The 22208-nt window shown below is 46.5% G+C and overlaps 1 protein-coding gene across 3 annotated transcripts in view; it reads left to right on the forward strand.

The window, feature by feature from the left end:
* Positions 1–22208, forward strand: part of NFATC2IP (nuclear factor of activated T cells 2 interacting protein) — a 637099-nt gene that overhangs the window by 370755 nt on the left and 244136 nt on the right. For all 3 annotated transcript variants that reach the window (XM_086932403.1, XM_086932401.1, XM_086932402.1), the window contains one exon: positions 9407–9479. In XM_086932403.1, coding sequence (XP_086788529.1) covers positions 9407–9479 — 73 coding nt within the window. The remainder of the gene's footprint in view (positions 1–9406; positions 9480–22208) is intronic.

The following is a 22208-nucleotide window of genomic DNA, read 5'->3' on the forward strand; positions in this document are numbered from 1 at the left end:
ATACGATTCAGGTCCACGGAATTCCGTCTACCGCTACGCGGAGTTTGGGGCAGGCAGGTCCCGGCGGCGACCGCCAAGATCGATTGGCCGACTGAATGCTGGCACGAACGAATCCTAAATAACAAGGAGTATCGGAGTGAGCGAGCGTATACCCGTTTGTTACAGAGACAGTTAGTCGGGGCGCAGAGAAGTGGACACTTACTAGCAGCAATTGAGGCGCAATCCTTCAATATGATTCAGGTCCACGGGACTCCGTCTACCGCTACGCGGAGTTTGGGGCGGAGCCGCCACATAACATAGGTGGTGGAAATAGAGAAAATACTAGAAGCGCCTGAAGAGGACAGCCTTCTTCTAAACGACAACAGAACAGTGAAGTCAATCTAATTGCGGCGGTAGTGTGGACCCGTTTGAAATGACGGACATTGCCATTTAGGATTATTTAGTACTCGCATCGGATATTTAGGCGACAAAAAGGGAGGGTTTTAATAATGGCACAAAAGCTTGCATGTCTCAACCATGAAATGTGTGCGGGTACAATACAGTGTGTGATAATCATATCGTACATTAGTTAGAATGTTAGGTAAGCAAGCACACAGTATGTAAAAATGATTTTAAATAAATCTCATGCATGTGTTAGGCTGGGTATATGATCAACAAGTATATAGTATATAGCGCTCACGCACTACCCAAACATGGGAGTGTAGGCGAGCAAACACATCATAAACCGGGATCATGTAATGTGAAAGGGCCAGATTCGTTACACTCGTGCACCTATCAAACATGGTGGTGTAGACGAGTGAGCCATGGGGGTAGCAAATCAAGAAAGTCATAGTACATAATGCTCACGCACACCCCAGGTGTGGGTTAGTGTGGGTGCACAAACAGCTTATTAAGAAGAGGGAACAACCCTAAATAACTCACGCACCTCCTAGGGCTAGAGGTATAGACAAATTAACCTAGGATGCAGAGATTTACATCATCTTAATGCTGCCAATTGCGCAAGACTGCCGTCCTGCTCATTCAAACCATTTTTAATGGAATCCAGAAGGGCTAGAGGTATAGACAAATTAACCTAGGATGCAGAGATTTACATCATCTTAATGCTGCCAATTGCGCAAGACTGCCGTCCTGCTCATTCAAACCATTTTTAATGGAGTCCAGAAGGGACATCCATTTACATTCTCGTAAATTCAGGACAGATGCTAGGTTCCCACCTCTCCTACCTAGGGACACCTTCTCAATTACCAACCACTTTAAATCTGACACTGTGTGTCCGGTGCTCTGCCAGTGGTCCACCAAAGGGGCTCCTGGGACCTTGCAACGTAGCCTGCTACAATGTGAAAAAATCCGAGATTTTATCTTTTGCTGGGTTTGTCCAACATACGCTTTGTTGCATGGACATATTATGATGTAGATGACACTATTTGTGTTGCAGTTGGCCAATTCTTGTTGTGAGACAACCTACCTGTAGACCAGTTTCTCAGAATTAGAAGAAACTGTTCCACACGCACCAATTACATCAAGGAGTCTGAGATCTTACAAGAGCGCCTCATATCACGTGGCTACCCTGCTCGTATGGTTAGACGTGCTAGAAAACGAGCATGGTATAACCCGCGAGAGAATTTGTTGAATCCTGAAACCCGCGATGCCACTGAAATGAATCGGATGATTTGTGTCACCACGTTCACTACAAGAAGCAACGAAGTGAAACAAATCAACAAGAATTGGCCTCTTATAGCTGACGTGATTGATCAACCGCAGCTCCCCCTCCATTCATTTATGAGGTCAAAAAACATTCGAGACATGGTGGTACATTCATACCTGGAACCTGAGAACCCCCCCACACAAGCCTATGGAATCTACCACCAGTGATAGGTCACTTCAGATGTGGCACGTGTACAGCTTGTGAGGCCACCATTCAGACAAAAACCTTCACACATGGCGATCAGGTCTTCACATTAAAACACCATACCAACTGCAACACAAATAGTGTCATCTACATCATAATATGTCCATGCAACAAAGTGTATGTTGGACAAACCCAGCAAAAGATAAAATCTCGGATTTTTTCACATTGTAGCAGGCTACGTTGCAAGGTCCCAGGAGCCCCTTTGGTGGACCACTGGCAGAGCACCGGACACACAGTGTCAGATTTAAAGTGGTTGGTAATTGAGAAGGTGTCCCTAGGTAGGAGAGGTGGGAACCTAGCATCTGTCCTGAATTTACGAGAATGTAAATGGATGTCCCTTCTGGACTCCATTAAAAATGGTTTGAATGAGCAGGACGGCAGTCTTGCGCAATTGGCAGCATTAAGATGATGTAAATCTCTGCATCCTAGGTTAATTTGTCTATACCTCTAGCCCTAGGAGGTGCGTGAGTTATTTAGGGTTGTTCCCTCTTCTTAATAAGCTGTTTGTGCACCCACACCTGGGGTGTGCGTGAGCATTATGTACTATGACTTTCTTGATTTGCTACCCCCATGGCTCACTCGTCTACACCACCATGTTTGATAGGTGCACGAGTGTAACGAATCTGGCCCTTTCACATTACATGATCCCGGTTTATGATGTGTTTGCTCGCCTACACTCCCATGTTTGGGTAGTGCGGGAGCGCTATATACTATATACTTGTTGATCATATACCCAGCCTAACACATGCATGAGATTTATTTAAAATCATTTTTACATACCGTGTGCTTGCTTACCTAACATTCTAACTAATGTATGATATGATTATCACACACTGTATTGTACCCGCACACATTTCATGGTTGAGACATGCAAGCTTTTGTGTCCTTATTAAAACCCTCCCTTTTTGTCGCCTAAATATCCGATGCGAGTACTAAATAATCCTAAATGGCAATGTCCGTCATTTCAAACGGGTCCACACTACCGCCGCAATTAGATCGACTTCACTGTTCTGTTGTCGTTTATAAGAAGGCTGTCCTCTTCAGGCGCTTCTAGTATTTTCTCTATTTCCAACACCTATGTTATGTGGCGGCTCTGCCCCAAACTCCGCGTAGCGGTAGACGGAGTCCCGTGGACCTGAATCGTATTGAAGGATTGCGCCTCAATTGCTGCTAGTAAGTGTCCACTTCTCTGCGCCCCGACTAACTGTCTCTGTAACAAACGGGTATACGCTCGCTCACTCTGATACTCCTTGTTATTTAGGATTCGTTCGTGCCAGCATTCAGTCGGCCAATCGATCTTGGCGGTCGCCGCCGGGACCTGCCTGCCCCAAACTCCGCGTAGCGGTAGACGGAATTCCGTGGACCTGAATCGTATTGAAGGATTGCGCCTCAATTGCTGCTAGTAAGTGCCCACTTCCCTACGCCCCGATTAACTGTCTCTGTAACAAATGGGAATACGCTCACTCTGATACTCCTTGTTACTTAGGATTCGTTTGTGCCAGCATCCAGTTGGCCAATCGATCTTGGCGGTCGCCGCCGGGACCTGCCGGTTTGTTCCCTCCTGAGAGTTGAGGTGAATAACACTAGTTAGTAACTTTATTTTCCGTCTGAAACTCGTAGTTGTATTAAATGCCCCCTGTGCCCCAAAGCGGTTGAATGATACTATTAATTACAACTCTTTTGGTTTGTGGATATATCAATTGTGCTTCTAATACCTATTGAATGTATGACGGTCTGGTTTAGCTGGACCGCGTATTCCCTCCACATTAATAGCTCTCTGTATAAACCCTAATACCCAGACCTGTATGGTTCCATTTAGGGCTGCCAGATACATCTGTAGCACACCAGTACGCCGCACACAAGTCGTGGCAGCATTGGGTTCCCACTGACACATATCTTCATGGTGTCAGGTCAATTAAAATCAAGGTAATTTGTCACCGTATTCTAGCTCACCCTACCTGTTCTCACATTCAGAATCTGGTATTTATAATTTGGCCTTGCAGCCAATTATAGCTTGTTCGTGTAATGGCCCTTTACCACTACACACCTGTACTAATGAACACCTGTGGTTCACTCCATAGTTGACAGTCTTTTGAAGAAGTTTTTTCCTACTGGGAGCAGTACACCAATTGGATTGTCTACTGCACTGCCTCTTCTCCACTCCAAGTGAGTCTTTCCATCAAGCAATGTTGTGTATTGTTCATTGTATATTCCTTTTTTTAAAAAAAAATCCTATTGACTATTGCTGTCCTCAGCAACTAAGATTCACACTATTGAGCATGAGCATGATGTATTGGGTACACTTAGTGAGTCCTTCCCTCAGACAGCGTTACGTACTGGTCATTATATATGTCTTTTAAAAAAAATTTCTTGTTGGCTACTGTTTTTCCTCGGCAATTATGATTTATACCATTGAGCTTGAGCATGATGAATTGCGTACTCCGCTCCTAGTTCCTTTTCGTCCAGAGGCCTAGTGACCCGGACTCCATGGTACAATTTGTATTTGATTAATCAACCTTTATGGTTCACAGGACAGTGACTGTGTTGTCCAGTTAATCTAAAGTTTCCTGACATTGGTTTTTACTCTTACAGACAGGACGGCCCCACTTCGTCCCTTCCCCCATTGCAATTGTCCTGATGAAGACCCCGGAAAAGGACTTAATTTAGCCTACACATAGGGGTCGAAACGTCGACGACTTTTAACTTTTGGACATCCGGCACATCTCCAGGATCACACTAAACCACATATGTGACCGTAGAATGTCCTTAGTTGAATTGTGATTCGAACCTTTGCCATAATTTATATAGGCTGTTGGTTTTTGGAATAATTCCAATTCCTGTTTTGATTTTTGTATATATCTATTTTCTGTTTAAGTCTGTGTACTTTCCTTAACCTTTTCACAGCCCTTGAGCACCACCCCTTCTACCCTTCCCTTCCCAACTTGGGGCTATTTCAATTTCCCAATTCTTCACTCTCCTTAATAGTGATTGTAAAATGCTTCGCTAAAATCCGACGTAGTGTTGTTAAATAAAATGACAACATTCTTATAAGAATTACCTCTGATCTTTATTTAAAGTGTAAAATTGTGATATTGTATGTTTACACGAGGCAGGGACAAGAGGCACCCGAGGCGGTCAGCGTTCCCAGGCGGCCGCCATTACGGGGAGCGCAGCAGGACCGTCTTGGCCCTGAAGAGCTATGCCGGGGGGTTAAAGGGATTTGGAGCACCCTGCTGACACGTCAAAGCTGAATTACCTCATGCATCTTGGTCGATGTGGTTCAATGTTGCTCGCTTCACACACAGTTCTCAGTTTGTTGGCCAGTGCCAGTGCCAGTACCAGTATTCTTTTCAAGTGTATCCCCAGACACGTGTTTCGAAATTCCTCCATCAGTGGGGAAAAATGTTTGTAGGCTGCTGGACGTGCTGCCGCAGTTTCCTCAGGGTTAGTGCCACTCTCCGCGCGCAGGTGCTCACAGAGCTAGTCAGCTCACGGCCCACGGGAGCCATCTTAAACAGTCAAAGGGATTTGGAGCACCCTGCTGACACGTCACTGCTGAATTACCTCATGCATCATGGTCGATGCCTGGGGGTTGTAGGTGCGGTGACAGCACTCCGGGGGCCGCAGCTGCCTTCGGCCCTCGATATCTGGGTCTCTCTATGCCTTGGGGAGATTAGGCGGCACTATAAAGGGCTTTTAGGAGGAATCTGTGCGGGGAGCCGCAGAGTCCCGCGTCCGACTAGGTCGCCATCTTGGACACGCCCCCCCCCCCTGTATAAATTTTAAAGCGGTAGTAATAGGACACGCACCAAAAACTAGAGATGGCCCTCCTTTTGGCACGGATGTGTCACTTAGTGGTCAGTGGACCTGTTTATTTAGGTCAAGCTTGGGCAGGGGATGCGCTGCTCTGCAGGCATGATGTATGAGTATGGTCTTGAAGCTCCGCCCAATTTCGGCCAATATTTTTCATTGGCTCGTTTCTTCGTCCTTTGTAAATGCTGGCTTCTGATTTGGTAACCGGCTTGTTAGTCCCTCCTTAGTACTGCCTTGTCGTCTTTTGTAACCTTCCATGAGGCCAGGCCCTTTTACTTCTGTTACACAATTTCTGAACGTCTTCGCATGCAGTGACGAACAGCCTACAATAACACCAGTGTCTGTGGGGAGGTTGCTTGCATTCTCTGGTCTTTGCTGAGCACCCCCAGCTGCTCAGAGGCCCCAGAAGACGTGGTGCTATCGACTGTAGTCTGTCACCAGGCAATGTCTGGCCTAGACAGGTTGTAACAAATGAAACCTATTGAGTGCAGTGCAGTGAAGGGCGATTGATGTCTGTGTGAGTGCAGGGTGAGCAGTTTGCCTGTGTGAGTCCAGAGTGAGTGATGTGGATGGGTGAATGCTGGCTTAGTGATGTGCCAGGGAAGGGTGAGTAATGAGTCTGAGTGAAGGGTGACTGTGCATAAGTGAATGCAGGGAGAGAGATGTATCTGTGCAAGTGCGAAGAGACTTGTCTGGCTACTCCCAGAGATGTATTGGCCAAGCCACCTCTTTCTCAAATGTGCTTGAGAATGCACCATTTGCCCACTCTTTTTTCAAAATCTTCTTGTGGGAGAACCCCCCGAACCCCCCATAGGTGGTTGGGCCTTGCTCTTGCTTGCTCGCCACAGTGCAGTATTTACGCCTCACCACTTTCAAATGTCACCAGCCGCCCCTGCCGAGGAGTACTGTGCTCATGTGGAGAAGTGTGGCTCACTGGTTAGAGGAGGCAGACCTGGAAGCAGAGGTCAGCCCGGGACCAGGGTTCAATTCCCGGCTCGGCGGGGTCTTGAGTCCTAAAAATGTCCATGGACTCGACAATTCTCGCTCCGGTGCCTACTCGATTCACAGGTTCACACTCTGCGACTCTGGGCATTAGCTTGCTTAATCTCCAACGGCCCCTCGCGGTGGGATGCCTGGCTTTCACCTTGCGAATACCCTGCTGGGGTTATCTCACAGGGGAATACCAGGACGGGTTCCCTAAGCAAGTGCTTAGAAACCGCTCAGTGATTTGCGCTATATAAATTCCTGTACATTTACATTTACATCTGAATTAATTATTAGTGTATAAATTTCAGAAGGACAATTTCTGTCAAACATGATAATCTACATCCGGTAAATCTTTTTGACCCGGTCTTCCTTCAAAAACATCAAGAAGCAAGGTTAATCAAGCATGTCAACAAAGTTGGGAAGTATGGCTTATTCCCACAAATTTTCACGGAAACTAACCGCGCCCACTAATGCGGTCTGCAATAAAAGTGATAGGTGCTGGCTATAACCTATCAAAAAACCAAAGGGGCAGTGAAGAGGTGGTGCTCCAAGAGCATAAGAGGTGGATATGTCCTATAGTCAGAATATATTAAAGCGATACACCTGTGTCTGTACCCCCATTAATCTTTAATTTCAGTTGGCCACTAGCTGCTGCTTGAAACTTAAGTACCTATCAGTTTAATTGCTGTGTTTACTAAACATTTTCCCAAAAGCAGGAGGATACCACCACCTCAAAGGACTATCTATTCAGAACTACAATCTTTGGTCATGTCTCATGCCTAAATCACATAGGTTTACCTTATAATACACAGAAAACAATTTTATTTTATCTAGTTTGTTGGGCAAATGTAACCCAGGAGTAATTTAGCTGAATGACTGCTTGCATTAAGTACTGTCCAGTTTCATGGATTTTTTTGTTGTTGATTTTTTTTAGGGTAAGTATGCTTCCTTAAATTCAGTGAGAGTCCGCAAAATGTAAACCCAATGACAATTACCCTAGAACGCATCCTTGCATTAAACAATGTATTTTAATTAGGTTTGTCAGTGTGCCAATCACTGTGCTCTTTTCACAGGTTCACATCCTAATGTGAATATAGTTGCAGTCCAGGGATAAAGGAGGCAATATTGAAAACGTGTTTTACTGGGTTGCCCCTCCAACCACTCCCTCTTCCACACCCCCCCCCCCCCCCCCCCCCTCTACCTTCCAAACCCAGGAAACTCGAGCTCTGGCTATGGAGAAATACGCAGGCTGTTGTAGACTGAAGTACTGTCTGTGATTCTTGGGCACTTCCCTACCATCATGCATTTGCTGATTTTATTTCTAATTTGTGTTGGTTTTTGGACCCCTGTGTAGAGCCCTCTGCTCTGTGTCCTGAAACAAAGTATATCCTGGGCAAAGGTGCTGTGCCTCCTCCCCCAGGACGCTCTACAACCACACCCAAAGTCCAACCATCTCGAAACAGCTGACCCCCTTTAACCGCACAGCCTTCAGCTATGTACAGTGGAGCATAACCTTTGGCCAAGCACAGTACCCTTTTGTCCCTGTTATAAACTCCCACTGTTTACATCCTTCATCAAGAACTGCATGTTTTCTCTGGCAGCCCTTGTGTGTGTGTGTGTAGTACACACAGGGTTCCGGGAATACCTGGTATCGCAGAAAGGCAAGTGGAATAACCATATTTCTTAGTGATTTGTTCCCATATGGAACTGTTTACTTTAATAGGGCAATGTTAGAAGGCAAGGTTATATGAAATCCCATGTAAGATTTGTATATCTGTTGCAGCAGGGGGATTAAGGTCTACAAATTCCTATTAAGTAGGAGCCTGCCCAATCCCACCATTTTATTGCCCCATGCATCTTTGCCCTCATAATGTTCTGAAGTACTTCTGCTATTAGATTTCCAAAGAGTGGTAAGGTACTCCAAGTATTTAAGGTGTGGCTCAATGATTAGAGCGGCAGACCCTGATGCAGAGGTCTAGCCCGGGACCAGGGTTGAAGTCCCCGCCTCGGCGGGTCTTGGGCTCAAAATTCCACGGACCTGATAATTCTCGCCTCGGTGCCTATTCCAATCATGGAGTCCCCCTCTGCAACTCTGGGCATAGCTTGCTTAATCTCCACAACGGCCCCCACAACGCTACGGATGCCTGGCCTCCACCTTGGGGGTGCCCAGGAGTGGACGCCTCACAGGGAAAGCCAGGATGGGTTCCACAGCGGTATTCGTACAAGCGCCTTGAGACCCTTGCGGGTGAGTAATGCTCTATACAATTATCAATTTACATTTACAATGGGTGTAGGGCTTACCGGAGGGCTTAAAGGTGGTTATTTTATTCAATTTAATATTTTTGAAGGGAAAATATATCCAAGGATTTATACATTCATTGCTTTACTAGTGCATATTTCTGGTCCATCCTTGTGCAAATGAGACTGAAGCCCTTTGTCAGTGTGCAGTTTGGTTTATTATTGCTTATAATTCCTTAACCTGAATGTTGTCTGTGGAAAATGTGCATCTGTTATACCATCAATGTTTGTTTTTACAAACTCCTTTTGATTGCCGCTTGACCACACTGGCATATTCTGGATCCACTGCCTGCATCCTCTGAATGACAAAAATGAGGTGTTTTTGAATGTACGACTTTCTGCATAATTCCAATTTAATAATGTGCTCTCTGCACTGGGATGGTGTATCCTTTCTTTCAGGTCAATAGCAGTTTGAAACTTGACCCTGGTGACATAACAGCGCTGGCTAAACAACTGAAGGAGCCGTCAGAAGGTTAGTGTAATGCTTGTGTCCTGGTGTTTTGGGAAGCAGTAGTCAACTGGCAATACACCATTGCCACAAGACAATTGCATATAGTAAGAAATGGAAGTATTTATTCATTTGAATGGTAGACCACCACAAGTGTTAAAAGTCATGAACTTATGTCCTTGCAAAGGTTTCAATAAGTTAAACCTGACCACAGCTCCTGCTAACGATTGCTCAGAGCAAACGGGCTTAACTTTGTAAGAATGGGTAAAGCATTTTGGAGTAACAAAACTGCTAAAGTAAAAACGCAACACAGTAAAAATTATTCTGCAATTTATAAATATAGAAGCCAAATCTCCAATAAATCAAATGAGAGGTACAAATTTTTAAGGATTTAAAAGAAAAGCTCATACAAAATGTTAAGCTCTAATCAGTAAGTACAGTTTGCTTGAGGTACCGGTCAGAACACTTTTTAGAGGTCCATGTGTATGTGGGGGCTACTGGACCAAACTGTGGTCGTAGAGGCCTTGTACTTCTGATGTCCCAGGGCCAGGCCTACTATGGGTCCTGAGCAACTGAGCCAAGCACCCCTTCTGCATGCGACTTAGTGGTAGCTGTTGCAGAGCAGTCCAGGCATTTTTGGGGGGGTTGGGGCCGTGGGGCATGTGTAGGTCAGTGAACATGTTATGGGAAATAGGAGTGTTTTATTTTGAACGCTACACATGCAAAGGTATACAACATTCAAAAGCAATAAAACAGGTTGGGGATTTAGTAGTTAATATGCAAATCCATGTTCCACCTTCCTTTGTGTAACGTGTTCGGTGTTATTCCACATTCAATTATTATTCCTCATCCAGGGATTGCAAACTATTGTGACATACTAGAGTTCTCCCTTTGACTGTTTAGGAATTAGTCAAAAGTTTCTATGGTGCCCCAGCCCAGTTGGCAGCGAGTCCACTAGGGCCTAAAAGGCCCAGTGTCTGTCTTCACGCCAGAGTGGTTATGGCAGGGTTCAGATGTGCAACGAGTGCCCTCTCCTCTGACGCTCACAACTCTGCAATCGAAAGACGTGGCAGTACAGCCTCTCCCTGTCAAGCAGTTGCTGGTCTGTTCCAGTGCCAGTGATCAGGACTACTCCCTCTCGATGGACACAAGGTAAGTTGCTCTCCCCCCATCATGGTGGTTGTGTGGGGGGGAGGGGGAAGGGGGGGGGGGGGGAGTTGTATTTGGAGTTCCTGGTGGAAAGCCGGAGGATCACAATGAGGTTACGACATCCTCTGCAGCATCTTGGTGACCTTAGGAACTTCATCAGGTGCAGATCACTGCATGCAGGCACCACTCACTGCTCACAGCAGTGTTCCTTCAGTCCGGGTTCTGACCAGAACCATAGGCCAATTTGGTAACAGCTGATCCTCCTGGCATACCTAGTCACCAATTTCAGCAATTTAAAGTTCTGGCCCAAAATCAGTTCTCCGGTGACTCCCCTCTGGCTTCAGGGGGTAGAGCAGCTTGGTGTTCCCTGGGCAGCATGTATGATACAGCTAAGAACTGCACAGCCCTCTCCTGACATGAGGGTTGCAAAGCTGATTCTGCACAGAGGCAAAGGCCTAATCGGTGCATAGCCTCACACCTCGCTCTGGGAATTCTTGTGCAGGACCCTGCATTGGTCCTTGCTCTCTCCAGTGCTCACCTTTCGCTCACAGGGCACACTGGTCCTAGCAAGCAGGCAAGCGATGGTGCTCCAGGGCGGTTATTGTGGTGCCCTGGGTGATTTTCCCCTCGCGCAGCAAGGAGACTAGCAGACCTCTACCCTCAGTCCTGGTCACAGGCAAAAATCTTGCAGAGCTTCCCCTTCTCACAGCCCAGTCTGCCTGCTTGTCAGGTGACTCAACCTCCCCTTCTTATAGTCCTTTTCCAGAGACCAAATCTGATTTAGGGTCTGGGTCTTTGAAGTTTTATGTTATGGTTCTTCTTTTGAAGTGGACACTTCTTTCTTTTTTCCTCATTAAAGATGTCTGTCACAGCAGGCAAGACTCCGAAGAGTACTCTCCCACACTATCACTCATGGGAGTGACCAAATTTCACACCTGGATGTCGCCCACATTTCCATGTGCATCAAAATGTTAATCCCAGACCTACTCGTTATAATTCTCTTATCCCCATCTCTCTTCTTGAGAGATCACAAGGAAAGGGTCTGGAACACATCACTGAATCAAAGAGCAGTCTTTTGAAGTGTAAAGGGAGTCTTCCTTTTCTCTCCAGTCCTATCTAGCTTACCTGAATGAAGCAATAACAATCTGTCTGGGGGTTTCCTCTCCTCCTCGTGTCTTCTTCAGGCAGGCCTATACGTCTCAAAATTCATCCCACGGTCCTCCATGTAATGTAATCCCTGTACATTCACAGCACACTTTCGGTCCAGCACTGTTACCTTTGTGCATTGTCCTACACTTTACCCTTTTATGTATTGCACTGCACACATGCACCCAGCACATGCTTTCATTGCGCACACTCTGTGCAGCACTACATCTTTCATGTAATCTATTCTTTAAATGCATACACTCAGCACGTGCACTAATCTCACACGTACTGCTCTTGCCCTGTACTAAACCCTTTCCAGGCACACATACAACCAATTGGAAGTATGTGAGTACCTCCTACTCCATTTGTCAGTATTCTTCCATTGACAGACATGGTTACAGGTCCAAGTGATGATTGTTAATGTATTTATTTGAATATCCGGTACTCATTACAAAGTAAGGTACACAAGAGTTCCTCGCGTATCACTTGAGAATCGCATTGAAAGGCATGCTGCCAGACTGACCGCAGAGAAATTATACATGCTGAATGAGCTTTGTGCTAATAGATTTGTTTGCCTCTAGCAGATTTTGAAAAACCTGATTTGATTATTATGAAAGCCTCAAGAAGCCCTGTCTGATTGCCCTTGTAGGGTAAAAAACACGTGTCGGCAATGGAGGATTTCTTTTGTACCTTACTTTGTAATGAGTACCGGATATTCAAATAAATACATTCAAAATCCCCACTTAGAACTGTATACAATGTCTGTTAATGGAAGAATACTGAGGAATGGGCGAGGAGGTACTCCCATACTTCACATATCTACCTGATGTATGCGAAAGGTGAGTTAAGCACACAGCAGCAGAAGTCTTAAAAGGTGATTGAGCTTGTAGGAATCACTCCACTGACACAGAATATAAGGACCTGATCACTAGTGTATGCTGCCACCACCTGGCTTGTACTGCTTAACTCCTGGTGAAGGCAGTAGCCTTCCACCACTGAAAGTAGCTCTTGGGTGCCCCTCCTGGTCCAACAAGACGGAAGTCCGTAAGACAGGCTATGTCATGGCCCCCATTCATGATCCATGTTTGTCTATAACAATAAATCTGCATTAGGAGACAAGACTACAATTCGGGCACTCAGGGCAGGGGTACACATCTTTACCATGCAGGGGGACTTTAACTTCCCAGCAAGACTTTGGTGAGATTTCAGGTCTAATGCGATACAGGAAACTCAAAGCAAGTTCATCCCACCAAATGCTTTTCTGTTAGACCTTGGTCCCAGGAATGAAGGCAAAGTCCTTCAACTGGGAAAGGCTGCAGACTATCTGAGGAAGTCCTCTCACCACCAAATAGCCATTAAACAAGGTCCTGCTTAAGCCATTGATTTTGGCTGGGAAAAGCTCAGAGCGTAAATATTTGCAATTTACACCCAGGGAAGTTCTGTCAGTCTGATACCTTTTAGCTACTTCACCTGGTTAAATGTTCTATGTTATGACAGTCTCTTTTTTGGAGTACGAAATTCTCAGTGTGGCTAGGCTGTATCTAGGAAGGTCACACAAAAGTCTGATAGACTTCCTGTGGCTTTCCGCTGAAGACTTTTTTTCCAGTTGCAGAATGTTCTGGACAGAGCCAACTTGGATTTTTTGCCCAGTGTAGTAGTGCCTTGGCTAGATTGACTTTGGTGGTTGCCCCTATGTAGGCTCTGCAAGTCCAAATTTTTCCAAGTACAGATTTTTCAGACATTGCAGAATATGTCCTGGGTATCCCATAGGCCCTCAGGACCACAGGGACTTGGTGGGGTTCAGGGCTCACTCTAGCAGAGGCCACCAGCATAGGCCTGTCCTCTGCCAGTTGCAGCTGGTCACTCCAGAAAAGATCTCTTGCAGCTTGTTTCCCTGTAGCCACAAAGGTCAACCAACTGACCCTTTCAGACACGTGAGAGGAATGGCTGTTCAAATCCACAAGGATACCCACCACAATGTTCTATCTTAAGTAAGGTGGAATCGCCTTTACAATACATCTGCCACGAAAACAAAAAAGCAGACCGGCTAAACTGGTAGGCATCCACATCACTCAAATGCGGAACTAGACACAGGTGCTCCAGGAGATCTTCAGACAGTGGGGCACCCAAGAGATCAACCTGTTTGGAACAACAGAAAACCGAAAAACGTGAAGACATGTCCTGGCACCACTCTGCCACTCTATGGGAATGCACTGTTGATGAACTGGTCAGGGAAATTTGGGATGCTTTTCCGCAGATTCTTCTCATTACTCTAGAGATAAACAAGTTCAAGGTCAAATGCCATGATCTAATTGGACAAACCTGGTTCTCTGCTGACATGGTAGAGATGACACAGTGAAACCATAGAGACTCTGTGGGCTGGAAATTCAACAACTCTAGTTTCACAGCGCCATGATCACTTTACTGACCACAGGAGTGTTTGGAACCAAACAACTCCTTTTAATAAATCCACATTGATGCTGCGTTGCGATTTATTGTACAATGTACCCAGAGGGCATCTCAGATGTGCCCCTTGAAAATCTGCCAACCCTGGTGTGGTCTCTGACCAGCTGTAGGCAGCCACCACCAGACATGTTTCTGGACCCCTGGGTGGAGAGCCCCTGCTCTCTGGGACCAGAAACAATGCCCATCCTGGGCAGAGTTGTCATGCGGCCTCCCCAGCATGGCCCAGTGCTCCAACAGGCCGCCGTTGTAATGCTACCCTCCGTCTCTGCTGCTAGCAGCAAATGGCAGTCCTTGGTTTACACCTCCACTTGGGAAAACCGGCAAACTTGATATGAGGTGTGCCCACCTCGCCCAGCTCCACTCCTAAGATGGGGGTGGCAAGGTGAAGCACATCTTTCAGTGTCAGCCATTTTGAAGATGGAGAACCCCTCTATTCAGGTCTAGATCTATCCTCTCCCACCGGAGGGTGGCATAATAGAGGGTGTAGTCACCCCAGGTAAGGTGCCCATTGGCCCGAACTACCCTCAAACTCCTGCTAAACATAGTACTTGGGTGGCTCCAGAGACCTAGAAAGCGGATCTGTGACGACCCTGCAGAGAAGACCGAAGAGGCCTTGGATCCAGCTCGAACGGCCTGTCTAACGACGTCTAACCTGCAACCGGTCTTGCAGCCAGCGACCTCTAAACCCACTGGGAGGACTGCTACCTCAAACAAAGACTCCAATCTCATGTAGACAGTGGACTTGTCCAGAAAAAAACACTCCAGATCCAGGTGTATCAGCGACTTGAGCGCCCTCTACACCCGACACCCACGACCCAAGTCTGAGTGGCCCAACAGCCCAATAAAGTCTCCTCGGCAACCAGAACACTCAATCCATCGTTGGCTTACCCCCACACACCATCTGCAGAGCGAATCTGAAGGGTCCAATACTACCTTAGACTTTGACATTTTTTGTACCACTTGATTGATAATTAATTTCCGTGAGGAAATGCAAAAATTCTTAAGATATAATTAATTAAAAATAGTGTTAGGACCTTGGTTGTCAACCACTGTTCAGAAACATAAACTCTAAGTATTTAGGACTTAGACATAGTTTACAAAAAATCTCTATTAAGACCCTACTTACTTCAAAGATTATTACTATTGCTGCAGGGACCAGCCAGGAGCTCAGCCTGGGTCCCTATGCACATCTTAAAGTTTCTCAACTTAAAGATTTGTGCAAAGCATAGAAACTTGCCATGGGTCATAAACCCAATAAAGCCTATCCCCAGCAGTTGCTGGCAGATAATGACAATGTCCTGGTAAGCACAACTTCCCCCAATGAGGAAGAAAAGGAGGTAGAGGGGGAAGATACTAATTCCATCACTACCACCTAAGATAGTAACACCTCCTGGTGCAAGATACCCCAGTAGTGTCCTAGATGAGTTAGATTCTGAAGAGGCTGATTTTCATAAACTTGCTAGGAGGATAGCTCTAGAAGCTAAACTCCTAGTCATAGAAAAAGAGCTGAGATTGGCCTAGGACCCATATCTGGTGGCAGCACAATACATATTAGGGTGGTAGACTTTGACACCAAAATCCCCAAAAGGATTGTCCCTACATTTTTTTTAGTGTGCTGCTAGTATACAAGTTCACAGTAAGCTGTGGAGTGTTATCCTGTGGGAAATTGTCTCCGGAAAGTGCAGTGATAGGCTCCTGACACTTGAGAAAGTGGCTACATCCTATGGCCCCATGAAGGGTACCCCGATTGAGGGATCTAGATTCAGCATTGGTAAAGAGGGCAGATGGTGGTTTGCTTTTGGTGAGTTGCAGGCTGGCGTCCTTGGCGAATCCTGCCGATGAATCCTGTAGAGTAATTGCCGAGTAATTGCGGGAAGTCTGCCAGGATTGTGTGGCAGCAGCGGAGCGCTCTTTACTTGGAAGTTACCTTTGAGGGTGCCTTCCTTCTATTTTGTATCTCTGCGCTTCTGGCGGTAAGGCTCTCCAGCCGGCGGTGGTAGAATTCCTGCGGCGGGCTCAGACGGCGCCCACGCGGGTGAGGAGAAGGAGGCTTTGAGCGGCAGCTGTGATCTGTGAATGCCGAGTGCCAGCTCGTGGACGCGTCTGTCGACTACGACAAGATCCGTCGACGTTGTGCCTACGATGACGACGACCTGCTCTGTCGACGACGTCCGCATCGTCGACTATGAACCAAGAGGTTAGGCCTATAACATCCATTGTAAAGATCTCGTCGACGGCAAAGAAATCAGTCTCAACGACGTTACTAAAGAAGCATTCCTTGATGAAGGCTTCGTCGACACGTCACTCGTCGACTCTACCACCACCGTAGACCGCCTCGTCGACGTCTAGTTCCTAGTCGACGACCACTTCATAATCGACGACGAAGACCTCGTCGAGGACAGCTGCACTGTCGACGAAAGTCCTGGATCCGTCGACTGCTTACGCTTCTTCGTCGACGCCTGGCTCAACATTGACGAATCCCTCGACGACTGTTTCGACCACTAGTTCGTCGACGGGCCCGTCAACGGAACACTATTCTCTGGCATCTCCAACAACCTTTACTGTGGTGACAGCTTCTATTGTAAAACGTCCTGTTCCGCTGGTTTTCAGTCCTCTTCAAGGTGTTTCTGGGCCCCCCTGCTCAACCCTTTGTGTCTGCAGAGGAGGAATCTTCTGATGGGTCTTATGTTGATGACACCTTTCATCTTGCAAGCAGTCCTTCGGAGCTCAATATAAAATATCAGGACGATGAGGACAATGATGACGGGGGGTCACTCTTCCCAGTTCATGATGACCAGCTGGATGTTGACCACGAGGTTCCTATGGCACAGATTCCGGTGTCTTTGATTTCAAACCTTCAGCACATGTTAGACGAATACAATAGTCTATTCCCACCTTCGCAGGCCTCTCCTACTCCGCCTCCTCCAGCACGAGAGCCACTTCCTGTTGCTCAGGCAAGATGACCAGTTCTTCCAGATCCTGGTACTGATGATGATGATGTCCGGAATGATACGGACCAGGACGACGACGCTGTCCTTGCAGATTGGGACAATTATCGGGCCCAGACCCCGTCTCCTCCTGCTTCTCCCCCAGTGGACATTGGGGGTTTCCACAACTTAATGATGAGAGCCGCGAAGCGTTTTCATTTGCCCATGGTCGTCAAACAACAAGACTGTTTCCTTTATGACTTCAAGGATCAACCTTTAAAGCAAGTGCATACCATTCCAATTATTGATTTTTATATGGAAGGAGGGACTTAAACTAATGGAACGGCCTAACTCCATCCCGGCCGTGCTTCCGCGCCTTGACAAAGTATAAGGTGCTTGAGGATTCACCTGCATGCCTTGTCACAACCGAAGGCGGACTCTGTCATTACGCAAGCTGCTCAAAAAAGGTCGCGTAACCCGGTAACTCCGTTAACTTCGCCACCGGATCAGGAAGGTCGCCGCCTGGATACTATTGGGAAGAAATTCACCACTATGGCTGCCACGACGGTCAGGGCGGCAAACCTCCTTAGCCATCCTCGGGCGGTACGACCGTCAGATGTGGTCAGAGATCGCAGCTTTGGTTGGCCTACTTCCGGAATCCTCCAGGGCAGAAGCCCATAAGATCGTGCAAGAGGGAGAGAAAATATCCCCTGAAATTGTAGACTGTGCCATTGATATTTCCTCTACGGTTTCAGACAGCTTGCAGGTGTTGCAGTCTTAAGGAGGCAGGGCTGGCTTAAGGCTATGGCTTTTTGGCCTGAAGTGCAGGCAAGAGTGCTCGATTTGCCTTTTGATGGAGAGTCCCTTTTTGGCAAGTATGTGGACGACGCCTTGGCGTCCATCTAGAAAGACACGGACACTGCTTGTGCCCTGGGATCTCTCCAGTACCGGAAGCAGCCCTTTCATGGAGCACGTGGCAGAGGTACTTCCTCCAAATTTCTTGGCTCCTATGGTGAAAACAAGCAGCGCGACTCCTATCAAACTCCGAATAGGCAATCCGATACCAGGCCTTCTAGAAGGAAAACCACCTACAGAGGAGGTGCTACCTCTAAAAAACTGAATTTCCACGGGTCAAGTGTTCTCCTGCTCTGAAAATTGGAGATCGAATCTCCCAACACTTCTACAATTGGTCAAAAATAACTTCAGATTGTTGGGTCTTGGATGTCATCTTAAAGGGCCACGCTCTCGAATTTCTCAAATTTCCTCCCACCCTCTGCCCTCCCCCAGCACATTTGAAGGAACTGTTTGCGCAAGTCGCAGTTATGATAAAAAAAGGGGCTGTCGAAGTTGGTTCCTCGATTACAAGGCAAGGGCTTTTATTCCCGCTTTTTCCTTACCAGGAAAAAATCAGGAGAGTGGCGTCCTATCTTAGACCTCCGAGCCCTCAACAAGTTCATCAAGTCCCAAACATTTCGGATGCTGACTTGCTGGAAATTTTACAGATCCTGAATCCCGGAGAGTTCCTCTCCACAATCGACCTCCAAGATGCATACTTTCATGTGGCAATCCATCACAGACACAGGAAGTACCTTCGTTTCACAGTGGGATCGAAACACTTCCAATTCAAAGTTTTTTACCTTTCGACCTTCATTCCGCTCAGAGAGTCTTCACAAAGATCATGGCTCCGGTTGCGGCTTTTCTACGCCTACAGGGCATACAGTTCTACCCTTATTTAGACGACTGATAAAAGCCCAAATCTTCCTTGCAGCAGGACCACACACTCCGACTTGCCTATCAGTCTTTCAAGCCTTGGGTCTTTCCATCAACCACGAGAAATCGCATGTCTGTCCAGCACAACAAAGGATCTTTCATGGGGCATTAACAGAACCTCGTCTGGCAAAGGTGTATGTTTCGCAGGAGCGCGAAGATCGCATTATCAAGATGGTGGCTCTTCTACGCTCAAGAAGGTCCGCTTCTGTCCGAATGTTAAAATCTTTTCTGGGCATGGCATCGTCCTGCATACAGCTGATCCCCCAATTGCAGGCTACACATGCGAGCCCTCCAAGAGGAGTTGGACAAACAATGGCGGCAAGTCTCAGGGTCGTTCAACAACAGTCTGCCTGAATCCTCCCCCCCTGCATTCAGGCGCATTGGAATGGTGGGCTCACCTTCCAAACATTCCAACTGGGTGGCCGTTACAGGACACAGACCCCACGCTTACCCTTACGACTGACGCTTCCTTAGAGGGTTGGGGTGCACACCTCGAAGGGTTGTCAGTCAAAGGCAAATGGACGGAAGATCAATGCAAATGGCACATAAATCGCCTAGAACTCTTAGCTATCTTTCTCGCCCTAAAATCTCTCCGGCTGCTGGTGGATGGGGAGTCACTGCTGGTGCGCACGGACAACACCACTAGTAAGCACTACCTCAACAAGCAAGGGGGTACGAGATCTCTGCTGCTATCCAGACAGGCACAACAGATCTGGGAATGGGCATTTCACCATAGAGTCCAGCTAACAGCAGTTCACGTACTGGGTGCCTCCAACGCCCTTCCAGACTCTCTCAGCAGATCGGCTACGGACATTCACGAGTGGGAACTCCATCAACCGACTCCAGAGTATGTTTTTCGCTTATGGGGCCAGCTGGAGCTGGATCTGTTTGCGACTCCACTCAACCGTAAATGCCTACGCTTCACAAGTCGGCATTCCCACAACGGATCGAGCGGGGAATGCGTTTTTGATCAACTGGTCGAACAAATTTGTTTACCCTTTTCTGCCGATTCCTCTGATACCACGCCTACTGCACAAGATGAGATCAACCATGTCACATCCTATTGATTGCGCCCAGTTGGCCGCGTCACCCGTGGTTCACGGATTTTCTTCGTTTTCCCAGTGCAATCCGATTCTTCTTCGTCTCCTGCTTCATCTTCTCACCTTGAGCCAGGTCCAGATTTGCTACCCGGATCCAGCGTCTCTCCAGCTTCATGCTTGGAACCTGAGCACAATGAGTTTGCACATCTGAATATTGCTCCCGAGTGCAGAGAGGTGCTTGCTCATGCATGCGCTCCTTCCACAGTCAAAACCTATAAGCTGAAATGGAAACGGTTTTGTGTTTGGTGCCACAAGGAGAAGGTCGATTGTCTGCTCGCCACACCTGAGCAAATCCTGCCTTTTTTCCTCCTTTTGGAAAAGTCGGGACTTTTGCATTCCACTCTCAAAATCTTCCTGGCTGCGATTTCCCGCTTTTGCCCCAATGGTTCCACATCCCTGTACTCCTCTCGGATCATTCGTCAGTTCTTTAAGGGCCTGTTCTGGAGGTTTCCACCTATCCGGCTTCCACCACCTGCTTGGCATTTGAATCTGGTCTTATCGCAGCTCCTCAAAACTCCTTTCGAACCTATTCATTCAGCGGAATTAAAATTCCTTACTTGGAAAGTTTCCCTCCTCCTCGCACTTACATCCTCCAGGCGAGTGAGCGACATCCAAGCTTTCACCATTCAGCCTCCTTTTCTTAAATTCTCAAGGGACGTTGTTACACTTCGTACGAATCCTAAATTTATTCCTAAGGTTCCTTCTGACTTCCACCTTAATGAACCTGTCATTCTCAAGACTTTTTTCCCAGACCATCAGTCTCTCGCTCTGCGCTCTCTTCATTCTTTGGACTTGAAGCGCTGTATCAAATTCTACATCCAACGCACTTCTGCCTTTCGTAAATCAGACCAGCTCTTTGTGGCCAATGGACTGATGCGAGAGGGATATCCGGTCACTAAACAATCCATTACTCAATGGATTTCTTCTGCAATCTCCTTCTGCCATCAACGGGCTAGCAAGCCTTTCTGTTCCGGTGCAAGTACACTTGACGAGGGCAGTTGCATCTTCTACCGCCCTATTTGCTGGAGTGCCTCTACATAAGATCTGCAGGGCGGCAAGGTGGTCCAGCAGGCACACGCTCACGAGGCACTACTGTCTGGAGACAGCTGACGCTGCACACACTGCTGTGGGTCAAGCGGTGCTACAAAATCTTTTCAGATGAAGGTGAGCCTCTGTTGCTTTCTGCCTCCTGTCCTAAAAGGTTCTTTACTATATATGCAATGTTCAAATGTGCATTTATTTGCTTACATTTGTTCTTATTGACTTTCATGACTCATGTGTTGGCGTACTGCTTTCTATTCTTATTCAAGCATGTGACTCTATGAAAGACACCCTAATACTGGAGAAGAACAAAAGTTACTTACCTGTAAACTGTGGTTCTCCAGTATTGGTGTCTTTCATAGATTCACATGCGACCCACCCTTCCTCCCCTCAGAGGCTCTCTTCTCCTCATGCACTCTTGGTCACTTTGGTGCTACGAAAATCTGAGGGCTTGAGCTTCTGAGGAGAAGGTTCTAGAGGGTACTGCAGCATGATTGGCTGGAATGTGGACCATTATAATGACATGGATATGTTACTAAAGTGAATCCGCCCTTTAGGCTTCTATGGGCCTATGTTGTTCTATGGTACTTATACATTTCTTATTTATATATATATATATATATATATTATATATTTAGATATATATATCCTCATCATAAATATACATCATAAATATACATTACTACTATTTTAAGTACCGTGGGACTCCCACTTAGAAGACAGGGAATTATTCAAGTATGTGAATCTATAAAAGACACCAATACTGGAGAACCACAGTTTACAGGTAAGTAACTTTTGTTCTTTAAAGTGGTTGAGAAGGATACAACAATGGTATTGCAGAAAAACACATTATGAATCTATTGAATTTATATTGATTGAGTTTTCAGTACTTATATTAAATTGGTTTGAGCATGGTGTTTAATTTTGTGACCAATGTATTTTAGATTTGTAACATTGTAAAAAAAAACTACACGTCTGTCTTCTAATACTCATTGACTAGTTTTTCACGTGATATATCAGAACGTACATTTAAAATGGTTGAAACTTGATATTTGTTGGTGAGCAAATCTGCTAGGCAGGCGAAAAGCGTTCGACAGCTGATAAATCCTTAATTTGTTCAACACAAGGCGTCGTTATCATTGGTGTTCAAGGTA

Source organism: Lissotriton vulgaris, chromosome 7, assembly GCF_964263255.1.
Source record: "Lissotriton vulgaris chromosome 7, aLisVul1.2, whole genome shotgun sequence".
Taxonomy (NCBI): domain Eukaryota; kingdom Metazoa; phylum Chordata; class Amphibia; order Caudata; family Salamandridae; genus Lissotriton; species Lissotriton vulgaris.